The sequence below is a fragment of the Ascaphus truei genome, unplaced genomic scaffold (genome assembly GCF_040206685.1).
Source record: "Ascaphus truei isolate aAscTru1 unplaced genomic scaffold, aAscTru1.hap1 HAP1_SCAFFOLD_976, whole genome shotgun sequence".
NCBI lineage: Eukaryota > Metazoa > Chordata > Amphibia > Anura > Ascaphidae > Ascaphus > Ascaphus truei.
The window spans coordinates 61115-74979 of NW_027457316.1; the positions used below are offsets into that span (position 1 = coordinate 61115).

Here is a 13865-nt window from a genome sequence, read left to right on the forward strand (position 1 = left end):
GGGCAGGGGGGGCAAAGGGCAGGGGGAGGGAGGGCAGGGGGGGCAAAGGGCAGGGGGGGCAAAGGGCAGGGGGGGCAAAGGGCAGGGGGAGGGAGGGCAGGGGGAGGGAGGGCAGGGGGGCAAAGGGCAGGGGGAGGGAGGGCAGGGGGGGCAAAGGGCAGGGGGAGGAAGGGCAGGGGGGGGCAAAGGGCAGGGGGAGGGAGGGCAGGGGGAGGGAGGGCAGGGGGCAAAGGGCATTGGGAGGGAGGGCAGGGGGGACAAAGGGCAGGGAGGGCAGGGGGGGGCAAAGGGCAGGGGGAGGGAGGGCAGGGGGGCAAAGGGCAGGGGGGGCAAAGGGCAAAGGGAGGCAAAGGGCAGGGGGCAGGAAGGGCAGGGTGGCAGGGAGGGTAGGGGGGGGGCAAAGGGCAGGGGGGGCAAAGGGCAGGGGGAGGGAGGGCAGGGGGCAAAGGGCATTGGGATGGAGGGCAGGGGGGGGCAAAGGGCATGGGAGGGAGGGCAGGGGGGGCAAAGGGCAGGGGAGGGAGGGCAGGGGGGGGGCAAAGGGCAGGGGAGGGAGGGCAGGGGGGGCAAAGGGCAGGGGAGGGAGGGCAGGGGGGGCAAAGGGCAGGGGAGGGAGGGCAGGGGGGGCAAAGGGCAGGGGGAGGGAGGGCAGGGGGGGCAAAGGGCAGGGGGAGGGAGGGCAGGGGGGGCAAAGGGCAGGGGGGGCAAAGGGCAGGGGGAGGGAGGGCAGGGGGGCAAAGGGCAGGGGGAGGGAGGGCAGGGGGGGCAAAGGGCAGGGGGAGGGAGGGCAGGGGGGGCAAAGGGCAGGGGGAGGGAGGGCAGGGGGAGGAAGGGCAGGGGGGGCAAAGGGCAGGGGGAGGGAGGGAGGGCAGGGGGCAAAGGGCATTGGGAGGGAGGGCAGGGGGGACAAAGGGCAGGGAGGGCAGGGGGGGCAAAGGGCAGGGGGAGGGAGGGCAGGGGGGCAAAGGGCAGGGGGGCAAAGGGCAGGGGGCAAAGGGCAGGGGGCAGGAAGGGCAGGGTGGCAGGGAGGGTAGGGGGGGGGCAAAGGGCAGGGGGGGCAAAGGGCAGGGGGAGGGAGGGCAGGGGGGGCAAAGGGCAGGGGGAGGGAGGGCAGGGGGGGCAAAGGGCAGGGGGAGGGAGGGCAGGGGGAGGCAAAGGGCAGGGGGGCAGGGAGGGCAGGGAGGGTAGGGGGGGCAAAGGGCAGGGGGGGAGGGACGCGTTAAATAACCCATTCCCCTGCATGTACTCACCTTGCACACGGCCGTGCTGTTCTTCCTCCAGATACCGGCCGCCCTCCTCCTCCACCTCGGGCTCCTCAGCGGAGAGGCTGATACGCTCCGGTGAGGAGGTACTGTGCCTTTCGCGGGGAGAGGCGGAGACAGCCGGAGGAGCACCCTCGGGGACGGGGAGCGGCCTGTGTGAGGGGAGAGCCGCACAGTGCGTGCTCTGTGTGTGTGGGGAGGGAGCGGCCTGTGTGAGGGGAGAGCCGCGTGCACTGTGTGTGTGTGTGTGGGGGGGAGTGGCCTGTGTGAGGGGAGCCGCTCAGTGCTCTGTGTGTGTGTGTGGGGGGGGACGGGGAGCGGCCTGTGTGAGGGGAGCCGCTCAGTGCTCTGTGTGTGGGGGGGGGGGTGAGCGGGTGGGGGGTGAGGGAGAGCGCCTGGTGAGAGTCCCTCGCTGTGTCCCGGGTGCTCGCTCCGCTCCCCCGCTGACTGTAGCGGCGCCGGGGGGGGGGGGGGGGGGGAGGAAAAAGCGCGGGAAACCGGGAGAGGAGGAGGTGCGCGGGGTCACGATGAGCGCCGCGCAGTGTGTGTGTGTGTGTATTTTGGCCCGTCACTCCGCCTCAGGCCAATGAAAGGTGTGTGGGGGCGGCCGGCCCAAGGGACCAATGAGATTTCCCCTAGGAACACAGGTCATGCAGACAAACATACAGTGCTTTCAGAAATATATAGTAGATATACATATACACACACACACTTCCGCCAATAGAAATCTTAGGGCCCAGGACATATTATAGGAACAGCCCCCCCCCCCTTGATTAATGCCCCCCCGATATCCCCCTTGTAATCCCCACACTGCAAAGCATATTGTGTGCTCCTTAGGGGTGGGAGAAGGAGATCTTGGGAGAGACAGAGACACAGAGAGAGCACGAGCGGGAGGGAAAGGAGAGCGCGGGAGGGGGGAGAAGGAAAGCGCGCAAGCAAGGGGGGGGGAGGAGAAAGAGCGCGTGAAAGCGGGGGGGGGGAAGGAGAGAGCGCGCAAGAGAGGGGGGAAAGGAGAGAGAATATATTGAATGTCAGCAAATTACAGAGGTAAAATTGAGGAAAAAGTAGATAACAGATGGTGGTTTGAGTAGACAGTCAAATACAGAAAGGAGGCAGCGTGGGCTAGACTTGTGAGTGTCCATTAGTGAGGAAAAGTAGCTTTGTTTAGCCTGGGAGTGGGAAGAGTTGAAACCAGATAGATTACATTTGCAGTGGAGGGTGTTAGAGAGAGTATGAGATATCTTCTAGGGGCACTCAGAGGAGCAAGTGCAGGAGCAAAGAATGCATGTCTGGCAGTTTTGCCAAGGTCTGGGGATAAAAGGGTGAGAATGGCAGAGAAGTGGGGCATGTAGAGCATGAGAGGAAGATTGGGCAAAATTCTAGTTCATGACAAGATCTTCGAGGCCAGTAGAGTAGCAGAGAGGAGAGGGAGGACAGCAAAGTGGAGATAAGACGTTAGCTAAATGAAACGCTGGTCTCTGCAGAACTGAGGGGTAAATGGAGGTGAAGAAAAGGAGAATTGAAAGAGAGTAAATGGGATGAAGTGATGGTCAGAGAGAGGAAAGGGGAGAAGAGAGAAATTGAGAGAAGCTTCTGCATTATCTTCGCATTCAGGGTCTGAGAGCACAGGCAGAATACACTGGTCAAACAGTGGAAGGAGCCCTTGAAAAATTGTTCCGTTTTTTTCCAAATGTGCTCCATTGATGGTCAGAGACCCACAACTCTGCATTTCCAACCTTTATACTCGTTTGAGAAAGAGACATATTGCTCCTGTAACTCTGCTACATGTGGTTTGTTCCAGAATAATCAGAAGGCCTAGGGACTTCCTATGAGAGGCAATGAACCCTGAATATTCCCTAAAGGTGGGTATTCTGCTGGAGGCAGTGTGTCAGAGCACAGCCATAAATGATCAGGAAAGCAGCTTGTGGTTAAAAGATATTCTTTATTCGGACATCATGGTGCAGTCAGGGAAATGGAGGGAGCTCTTACGCGTTTCACGCCTCGTTGGCGCTTCGTCAGAGAGTGAAAAAGTAATGCTGGGACCCCCTTGATATAGTGCCTCTCATTGCGTTTCAAATTGCTCACAGCCGCGGCTCGATTGGCCGGAAGTGATGATACCGGAAGTCAGGAACCGGATGTGACGCGACGGGCTCCATGCATGGATGGTTTGTTTACAAGCTATGCTTGTAGTCATGGAGATCGCAGCGTCATCACTCCGTAGCAATGGGGAAATCTTAATTACAAACGGGACCCAGCATTATCACCCCACCATACAAAAAACATACATAATCAAAGGTGGTGGTTTTAAAAACAACATCTAAAGCATATAAACTATGCATAAACTGAAGGACTCTTTGTAAACAATTTGATATTATCCATAATGTATGGTTGCAATCGTATTTGTAAACGTTTTTGAGTGTCTGGTGACATATGTAAATTGTTTATAATGATAAACTTTAAATCATTGATCCGGGTTGTATAGTCTATATTACAATCATACATGATGGATTAATATATCAGTAAAAAAATCAGAACGGAACACCCTTTTTCAGCTTAAACATAACAACACGTTAATTATAAAAAACGCTGATAAGGGTGGAGCCGTAGTAGTGATGTCCAAAGACAATTACTACAAAGAATCAATTAGACAACTAAGTGACAGTAACTCTTATTGTAGGTTGGACAAAGACCCCACATCATTATATCTTGGAGAGCTACAAACACTGATTGACCTTGGCAGGGAGTTGCGGGTATTGTCGATACAAGAATCTCAATATCTATTTAACCGATTTCCCACAGTACCTATTTTTCACCATCTCCCAAAGATCCACAAGTCCCTGGAGAATCCACCAGGCAGACCAATAATTTCTAGCATTGGATCTTTGGGAGATGGTGTATCTAGGTACGTGGATATTTATCTCCAACCCCTAGTAGTGGTTCTCCCGTCCTATATCAGAGATTCAACACATTTACTAAATTTGTTACAAGAGATCACTTGGTGTCACAATTATACATGGGTTACACTAGATGTATCATCTCTATACACAATTATTAGTCACAATCTTGGCATCCTAGCTGTCACTCATTTCCTTAATTTATCAAATTTACACACTCCACAAATCACTTTTCTTTTGGATTGCATAATATTTTTATTACAGCACAATTACTTTCTTTTTGACCAGCACTTCTATCTCCAAAAACAGGGCACTGCCATGGGTACTTCCTTTGCACCTTCCTATGCAAACCTCTTTATGGGCTTCTGGGAAAATAAACACATTTTCGGTGACACTAATCCTTTTCGTAAGCACATTATCTTTTACCGTCGTTATATAGACGACCTTATCCTGATATGGGAGGGGGACCACGACATACTGGGAGCTTTCATCAACTATCTGAATGACAATACTTTTAATTTAAAATTCACATCATTAGTAAACATTAATCATATAGACTTTTTGGATATAAGATTATCCATAGATGTGAATTGTACAATTCAAACGAATTTATTTCGTAAAACAAATGCCCGCAACTCTCTGCTAAGGGCAAACAGCAGCCATCCGAGACCTCTATTACGAGGCATACCCAAAGGTCAATATCTCCGACTGAGAAGGCTTTGTTCTACTGAAGAAGCCTTCATACAACAGTCGGAGATACTGAACGAGAGGTTCAGGAACAGAGGATATCAAGAAAAAGATATACATTCTGCATTTATGCATGCACTGCAATTAAATCGTTCAGAACTGTTGAAAAATACAAAACAGAGGAAAAAAACAATAAAAACAAAGATCACAGAACCTGAATCTGAGACCCCGCTCTTTATCACCACCTTTAGCAATCAGGCTAGTAAGATAAGAAGCATCATAGAAAAACACTGGAGGGTATTAGAGCTAGATAGAGGGCTGAAATCGGTCACAAATAATCTACCAAAATTTGTATATAAAAAGGCAAAGACCATAGGATATCATCTATCTCCTAGCTTATTCACTGCAGGACACAAGACATCCCGAGATAGACTCCCAAAAGGCTTCCACAAATGTGGCAAATGTACATACTGTAGATATGCTACACCACTAAGTTCAGTTACTAATAAATATACGTGTCAGAAATACAAATTAAAACAATTTATGACATGTTCTACCAATTATGTTATATACAAACTTAATTGTGCCTGTGGTATGACCTATATTGGGAGGACAATCAGACCTCTAAAAGTGAGAATTTCAGAACACCTAAGATCAATAAAAAAGGAAGATCCTAACCTACCAGTGTCTAAACATTTCTCAAATTGTCCAAAAGGCTCCAGTGAAACTTTCTCATTCAGTGCATTAGAACATATTCCTAGACACACAAGAGGAGGTAATAGGGAAAATGTACTGAACCAGAGAGAAATGTTCTGGATTTATACCCTCGGGTCTTTGGCACCCGGGGGTATAAATACGGATTGGGAACTCAAGCATTTCTTGTGAAATGTATGTTCATTATTTTTCCATACATCAATAATTTTATATTGAAAGAAGAACTAACCTGTTGTACTTAATGTTATGCACATCAAAAACAATGTATATATTTACAACACATCACAAGACTATTTAAAATATCATGATGTATATACATTGCTCTTCTCATATTGCCTTTATTTCCTTAAAAATAATAGAATGTAATTATAACGAGATGTATAACATATGCTTCACCCATTGCTTAGATATAGTCATCAGTCTTTCACAAATCACCTCAAGTAAATCTGTGCAACTGTTCCAAATGTATACTTTCATGCAAAGAATTGGCACAATAGATTTTTACTGATATATTAATCCATCATGTATGATTGTAAGATAGACTATACAACCCGGATCAATGATTTAAAGTTTATCATTATAAACAATTTACATATGTCACCAGACACTCAAAAACGTTTACAAATACGATTGCAACCATACATTATGGATAATATCAAATTGTTTACAAAGAGTCCTTCAGTTTATGCATAGTTTATATGCTTTAGATGTTGTTTTTAAAACCACCACCTTTGATTATGTATGTTTTTTGTATGGTGGGGTGATAATGCTGGGTCCCGTTTGTAATTAAGATTTCCCCATTGCTACGGAGTGATGACGCTGCGATCTCCATGACTACAAGCATAGCTTGTAAACAAACCATCCATGCATGGAGCCCGTCGCGTCACATCCGGTTCCTGACTTCCGGTATCATCACTTCCGGCCAATCGAGCCGCGGCTGTGAGCAATTTGAAACGCAATGAGAGGCACTATATCAAGGGGGTCCCAGCATTACTTTTTCACTCTCTGACGAAGCGCCAACGAGGCGTGAAACGCGTAAGAGCTCCCTCCATTTCCCTGACTGCACCATGATGTCCGAATAAAGAATATCTTTTAACCACAAGCTGCTTTCCTGATCATTTATGGCTGTGCTCTGACACACTGCCTCCAGCAGAATACCCACCTATCTACCACTTTTCCGGATGCACGCCACCAACAAGAAGAAACCAGGCTTTTTTCATGTGAGTTTATCCTTTATTCTATTTTGGAGGTATACACTAGGGTGGTTTCAAGCGTGTGTGACATTGTCCTCATTAGGAGTGATGTGATGGAGCTTAACACTCTTCATTCACAACACCTCTAGGACTTCAATATATATGTCTTCTACACAGCGCTCACCTACATACCCAATACTCACCTGTATATCAATAGCCTGCATCAAGACATCTTCTATCAAGAATATCTGAATTGACATTGTTATTTTCATTATCCATAGTCATTTAGAGCACTATTGATGAACTCTGTTCTTCTACTGCTGTATTCCCTAAAGGTGACCATACTACTTGTAACAAGACAGCCGTCGTTTACACAAAGGGCGTTATGGTACTCACCATCGACAGTAAATGTAACTATTTCACTCTTTATTGTGGTTAGATGAGCCTCAGTGTTTGCTTCTTCTCTCTCAGACTTAATCTCTAACGTCTCTGGTACAATCACTGGGAAACCTGCCAACAAGAAAAGGAAAATCCATCATGTAAAGCTGGGAGTGGGAACTCTTCCTGTGATATCACTATACAGAAATACTGTATACTGATTCCTAAGGGGAGCGGATAGGTAACTGATTGTACCTTATTATTAACCCTGAGTGCTGAAAACATGCTGGAGTTTATGGTGCTGCCAATGTTCCAACCTCATTAATGATAATATTTCTCAATATAACCTTAGACAAATCATGTGATTGTTTTTAAATAGAGCATGTAGCTTATAATTGTATCCATGCTTTAATGTTATTTTCCTCAATATTGTAGACATTTCAGTCCATTTTTAAAACAAATTGAATAGAAGACAAGTGAGGATACAAGGTTACTTACCACCAACAGGAAATGAATCTATTTCTATCTTTATTGAGGTCACATGATCCTCAGCGTTTGGTTCTTCTTCCTCCGACTTAATCTCTAATCGCTCCGGTACAACCGTTGGAAAACCTGGCAATAAGAAAAGGAAAACCCATCATGTAAAGCTGGGATTTGGGGCTCTTCTTGTGATTTCACCTTCTCTGATATTGCTATAATATAATACCCATCGTAAAGAAATGTTTTACTGGCCCTTCTGGTAAAAATTGACAAATATAGCTGAAGACGTATTACATTTTACCTGCTAATGGTTCCGTAAAAACATAAGATTAATTAATTTGGGTGTTTGACACGTTACCTATGGCACACCTATGAGAACGTGACCTGTATATGTGACAATGGTTAATACACACAGCTATCTAGCCAATTCACTTTCCTCCACGCATGGACCTTCAAACAAAAACAAATATCTCCTCTCAATCCATCCCAATATACCATCTGTCATGAAGGGCACACTTGTGAGCACATGACATCTGCAACCAGGGTTCATACACACCGCAAACTAGCTGCCTCACCTTTAAGCTTCGCAAGATACGTCAAATCAGTTAATATTTACCCTTACTCCGTTGGTTTCCATCTACTTCATAATTAAAATGCAGGTTTTTATATTCTAAATTCCTTTAATTGAGACCATCATAAGCCCACCTTTCTGGGCCGTTTCTCAACCCACCCATTTCATCAATCTCTCTACCTCAGTTATACAACTTAAGAAAAAAAAACCTGTTCTTTTGACGTTGAAAACTTTGCATTAATATATAAAAGACTTCATAACTGTTTCTATAATACTTCGACACACGGCATCTTCATTGATGCATCTGTGTACATAGTATACTCGCCTGGGTGTATGGCCATATAACTTCTTTTTTTGCAAGAGAAACAAATCCGATTATATATATAAAACACTGTTTTTTGGCATCATTTGATTCGTGTAAGTACAATGGTTACAAATATATATTTGTTATTCTTGCCAAGTTAAGTCAGGTCCAGGATATTCATATTTAGCCACAAACCCCTGATACTCTGCAGAATTCCCCAAAGAAGGTCTTTCATGGTAAATTTTAAAGATTTACTTTTATTATACTGTCAGGACACCATATCTCAAATCCCCCCACTTACACAACCAGATGTCCTTATCTCTAGCTACCATCAGTCCTATAAACCCAAGACCTGGTTAGGGGTTTAACAGGCAATAAAAACAATTCTTGTATTTTTAATACAATTTGTAACCAACTTTTTTTTTTTCCCCCCAAACTTTTTTATTAGGCAGATATAAAATGTACATACATGGAACGATATGCATAGCCTAATACAGAAACATTTTTGTATTTTTTGGTGGGAAAGGATGGCAAAACCTGTTGTTAGAGAGAGAGAGGGGGGAGGTGAGAAAGAGAGAGGACAGATTGGGAGGAAGGGGGGGGGGGGAGGGGGGGAGTGTCTACCCTGGTCTCTGGTGTCCCTTTTGGACGAACTTCATAGAGGTACTGATTGTCAAACGCTTCCTTATCCATAATGCCTTATCTCCTTGTTTCTTCCTAAGTGAGCTTGACTCGTTCTATCTGATTATCCATGGTTCCCAGATTTTATAGAAAGCTATCGTTTTTTGCTTAAGGTGCGCGGTTAGCGTCTCCATAAGCATTACTTCATTGATCCTGTTTTTTAGTTTAGTCATGGAGGGTGGGGGCACTTGCTTCCAGGAGGCCGCAACCTCACATCTCGCCGCTGTGAGGATGAAGGAGACCAATTTCCTCACTGGACGGTCAATTTTTTTCCATTGGCCTGGCCAGTAGGTAGGTCAGTAGATCAATATGTAGATCGAGGCTAGTAACCTCTTTTAGTAGAATTTGGACCCTTCCCCAATGCTTCTTAATTTCCGGACACGTCCACCAGATGTGGCCATGTCACCCTTTTGTCCACAGCCTCTCCAACACAAATCAGAAGCCAGGGGTAGATTTGTTTTAGCCTCACTGGAGTGAGGTACCAGGAGAACATTATTTTGTAAATGTTTTCTTTGGTTGTGGTGCATATGGAAGTTCCTGAGGCTACTTCCCAAATGTCTTCCCAATCCTCTCTGTTGATAACTATATTCAGGTCCGCGGCCCATTTTTGCATGTAGTCATGAGTCGGAGGGTCCGCTGATGTTTCCAATTCTGTATACATTTTTGATATTAGCCCTTTTTGTTGAGAGCTCTCTCTACATAGTCTCTTGAATTTAGTGAGAGGGGGAAATTCTGGATTCGGGGATATCTTCTGGGCAAAGTGTCTAATTTGGAGATATTTGAATGTGTCCAATTGTGGTATATCGTATTTAGTACGTAAATTTTGGTAGCTCAAGAGTTTCCCCAGGCTCAGTATGTCTCCGATCCCCTTTGATTTGAAGTGGTCGTATAATTTGGAAGCGCATCCGGGGGGGGAATTTAGGGTTATTAAAAATTGGTGTGAGTTGTGAGCTGGGGGACGCAAGTCTGTACTTAGTCTTGGCTTTAAGCCAGACTTCCCAGGTATGGCTCATCGCTCCCAGTTTGAATTTGTTGAGATGCATATCTCCTCTATCCAGGCTCCATAGGCACGCTTGCAGAGAAGGCATTTTGTCATAGTGTGACTCTATTTTGAGCCAGCCTCGTTGTTCAGGGTCAGCGTTCCATACGGCTGCTTGTTTAAGTTGAGCTGCCTGGTAATATTTGGAGATGTCAGGGACACCCATACCTCCCCTCGCTCTAGCTTCCAACAGTACCGATCTGGCTACCCTGGGTCTTTTGCCATGCCAAATGAAATTGAAGAATCTGTTTTGGATGTTTGTAACCAACTTTTATCTCTCGTTGCCAGATTGATTAAAATACTTGATAATTTCTGCTATATTTATGATAACTCCCATAACTGCTAAATAACCAGATATCCCCTCTGTGCAAATTTCAGAGTCCTCAAAATTTATACAATACTCACTTAACAAGTGTGGATCCATGCTGGTAGCGGGCAGTGCTCCTCTGTCCATGCTGGTAGTGGGCAGTGCTCCTCTGTCCATGCTGGCAGTGGGCAGTGCTCCTCTGTCCATGCTGGCAGTGGGCAGTGCTCCTCTGTCCATGCTGGCAGTGGGCAGTGCTCCTCTGTCCATGCTGGCAGTGGGCAGTGCTCCTCTGTCCATGCTGGCAGTGGGCAGTGCTCCTCTGTCCATGCTGGTAGTGGGCAGTGCTCCTCTGTCCATGCTGGTAGTGGGCAGTGCTCCTCTGTCCATGCTGGCAGTGGGCAGTGCTCCTCTGTCCATGCTGGCAGTGGGCAGTGCTCCTCTGTCCATGCTGGCAGTGGGCAGTGCTCCTCTGTCCATGCTGGTAGTGGGCAGTGCTCCTCTGTCCATGCTCTTAGTGGGCAGTGCTCCTCTGTCCATGCTGGTAGTGGGCAGTGCTCCTCTGTCCATGCTGGTAGTGGGCAGTGCTCCTCTGTCCATGCTGGTAGTGGGCAGTGCTCCTCTGTCCATGCTGGTAGTGGGCAGTGCTCCTCTGTCCATGCTGGTAGTGGGCAGTGCTCCTCTGTCCATGCTGGCAGTGGGCAGTGCTCCGCTGTCCATGCTGGTAGTGGGCAGTGCTCCTCTGTCCATGCTGGCAGTGGGCAGCGCTCCTCTGTCCATGCTGGCAGTGGGCAGTGCTCCTCTGAAGGTGGAGATAGGACGGTCCTTGATTTAGATTTGGTGGATGCCAGCTGTACCTGTATAAAAGAGAATAAATGTAATTAGTACGATCTGTTTTCTTGGACAAATATACAGCATTTAGTGTGAGCTTTCACACCTAAAATTATTAACACAAAACAGCCCTAAAGGAGACAAGGACACCAAAACACACACATCTGGTCCATCCTTCAACAGAAGCATCATTTCAAATACTACTAATGGTTCAGGATTGCTATAACATTACCATCTCGTATAACAAAAAACACAGTATAAAGAGCCAGGGATCAACAGCTATAAGAATAGCAACGCCCTCCTACTGCAACATAGTAACACACTGTACAGTGCTATAGTATAAATAAAAAAAAGCAGATACATCTGGTGCTTCCGTTTGGCATCCGAGAGTCTTCTATGTATGCACGTCTTTATTTATACAGCCCCATTAATGTATATAGCGCTGCACAGCAGTAATACATGTGACATAATAATGTAAACAACAAATACAAATAACCCAGATATACACACACACACACACACACACACACACACTACCCCCCCAAAACATACACACACTTCCTTTCGGCCTGCCTCTCTCCCTCACTGTTCAGCCGGTGGCTGCGGGCAGGCCCGCCCAGAGCTGGTCAGGCCTCTTGCTGCTGCCGGGCATCTCCCAAGCTGCTGGCCTGCCTCCTACACTGTCCAACGTCGGGCCTCTGTCATGCCGCAACTTCCATACCAATGATACCCCTTACCCTAAAAACATTGACCCGTTACCCAACAAACCCCACCACTAAAACCCCTAAAATGTATCCCCTAACCCAATCGCTAAAACCCCTCAAATTACGCCACTACCCTAACCACCAAACCCCTAACCTTATCGTAGAAGTAGTCGCCGGAAAGGTCCAGCAGCAGCCAAACACCAGCGAGGACGTGGTAGCAGCGACATTGCCGCTCGTTATACTCTGTCTATACACCGGCACTACCCACCGCCCCCAGAGTGTATATAACCAGCCGGTGCTCCCCACCGCCCCCCAGAGTGTATATAACCAGCCGGCGCTCCCCACCGCCCCCAGAGTGTATATAACCAGCCGGCGCTCCCCACCTCCCCCAGAGTGTATATAACCAGCCGGCGCTCCCCACCACCCCAGAGTGTATATAACCAGCCGGCGCTACCCACCGCCCCAGAGTGTATATATAACCAGCCGGCGCTACCAACCGCCCCCAGAGTGTATATATAACCAGCCGGCGCTACCCACCGCCCCAGAGTGTATATATAACCAGCTGGTTATATAACCAGCTGGTGCTACCCACCGCCCCCAGAGTGTATATATAACCGGCCGGCGCTACTCACCGCCCCCAGAGTGTATATAACCAGCCGGCGCTACCCACCGCCCCCAGAGTGTATATAACCAGCCGGCGCTCCCCACCTCCCCCAGAGTGTATATAACCAGCCGGCGCTCCCCATCGCCCCAAGAGTGTATATAACCAGCCGGCGCTCCCCACCGCCCCCAGAGTGTATATAACCAGCCGGCGCTCCCCACCGCCCCCAGAGTGTATATATAACCAGCCGGCGCTCCCCACCGCCCCCAGAGTGTATATAACCAGCCGGCGCTACCCACCGCCCCCAGAGTGTATATATAACCGGCCGGCGCTACTCACCGCCCACAGAGTGTATATATAACCAGCCGGCGCTCCCCACCGCCCCCAGAGTGTATATAACCAGCCGGCGCTCCCCACCTCCCCCAGAGTGTATATAACCAGCCGGCGCTCCCCACCGCCCCAAGAGTGTATATAACCAGCCGGCGCTCCCCACCGCCCCCAGAGTGTATATAACCAGCCGGCGCTCCCCACCGCCCCCAGAGTGTATATATAACCAGCCGGCGCTCCCCACCGCCCCCAGAGTGTATATAACCAGCCGGCGCTACCCACCGCCCCAAGAGTGTATATAACCAGCCGGCGCTCCCCCCCGCCCCCAGAGTGTATATAACCAGCCGGCGCTCCCCACCGCCCCCAGAGTGTATATAACCAGCCGGCGCTCCCCACCGCCCCCAGAGTGTATATAACCAGCCGGCGCTCCCCACCGCCCCCAGAGTGTATATAACCGGCCGGCGCTCCCCACCGCCCCCAGAGTGTATATAACCAGCCAGCGCTCCCCACCGCCCCCAGAGTGTATATAACCAGCCGGCGCTACCCACCGCCCCCAGAGTGTATGTAACCAGCCGCGCTCCCCACCGCCCCCAGAGTGTATATAACCAGCCGGCGCTACCCACCGCCCCAGAGTGTATATATAACCAGACGGCGCTCCCCACCGCCCCAGAGTGTATATAACCAGCCGGCGCTACCCACCGCCCCCAGAGTGTATATAACCAGCCGGCGCTCCCCACCGCCCCCAGAGTGTATATAACCAGCCGGCGCTCCCCACCGCCCCCAGAGTGTATATAACCAGCCGGCGCTCCCCACCGCCCCCAGAGTGTATATAACCAGCCGGCGCTCCCCACCGCCCCCAGAGTGTATATAACCAGCCGGCGCTCCCCACCGCCCC

At 48.8% G+C, this 13865-nt stretch overlaps 2 protein-coding genes across 2 annotated transcripts in view; both read right to left on the bottom strand.

The window, feature by feature from the left end:
- The window catches only part of LOC142486758 (uncharacterized), a 61997-nt gene that overhangs the window by 47217 nt on the left and 915 nt on the right, over positions 1–13865 (bottom strand). The gene's annotated exons all lie outside the window — the stretch shown is intronic.
- Positions 1–13865, bottom strand: part of LOC142486762 (uncharacterized) — a 42208-nt gene that overhangs the window by 27429 nt on the left and 914 nt on the right. The window contains exons 2-4 of the mRNA XM_075585222.1: positions 10609–11364; positions 7627–7740; positions 7147–7260 (exon numbers count right to left, since the gene is read on the bottom strand). Of these exons, the coding sequence (XP_075441337.1) occupies positions 7147–7260; positions 7627–7740; positions 10609–11287 (907 nt within the window). The 5' untranslated portion in view covers positions 11288–11364. The remainder of the gene's footprint in view (positions 1–7146; positions 7261–7626; positions 7741–10608; positions 11365–13865) is intronic.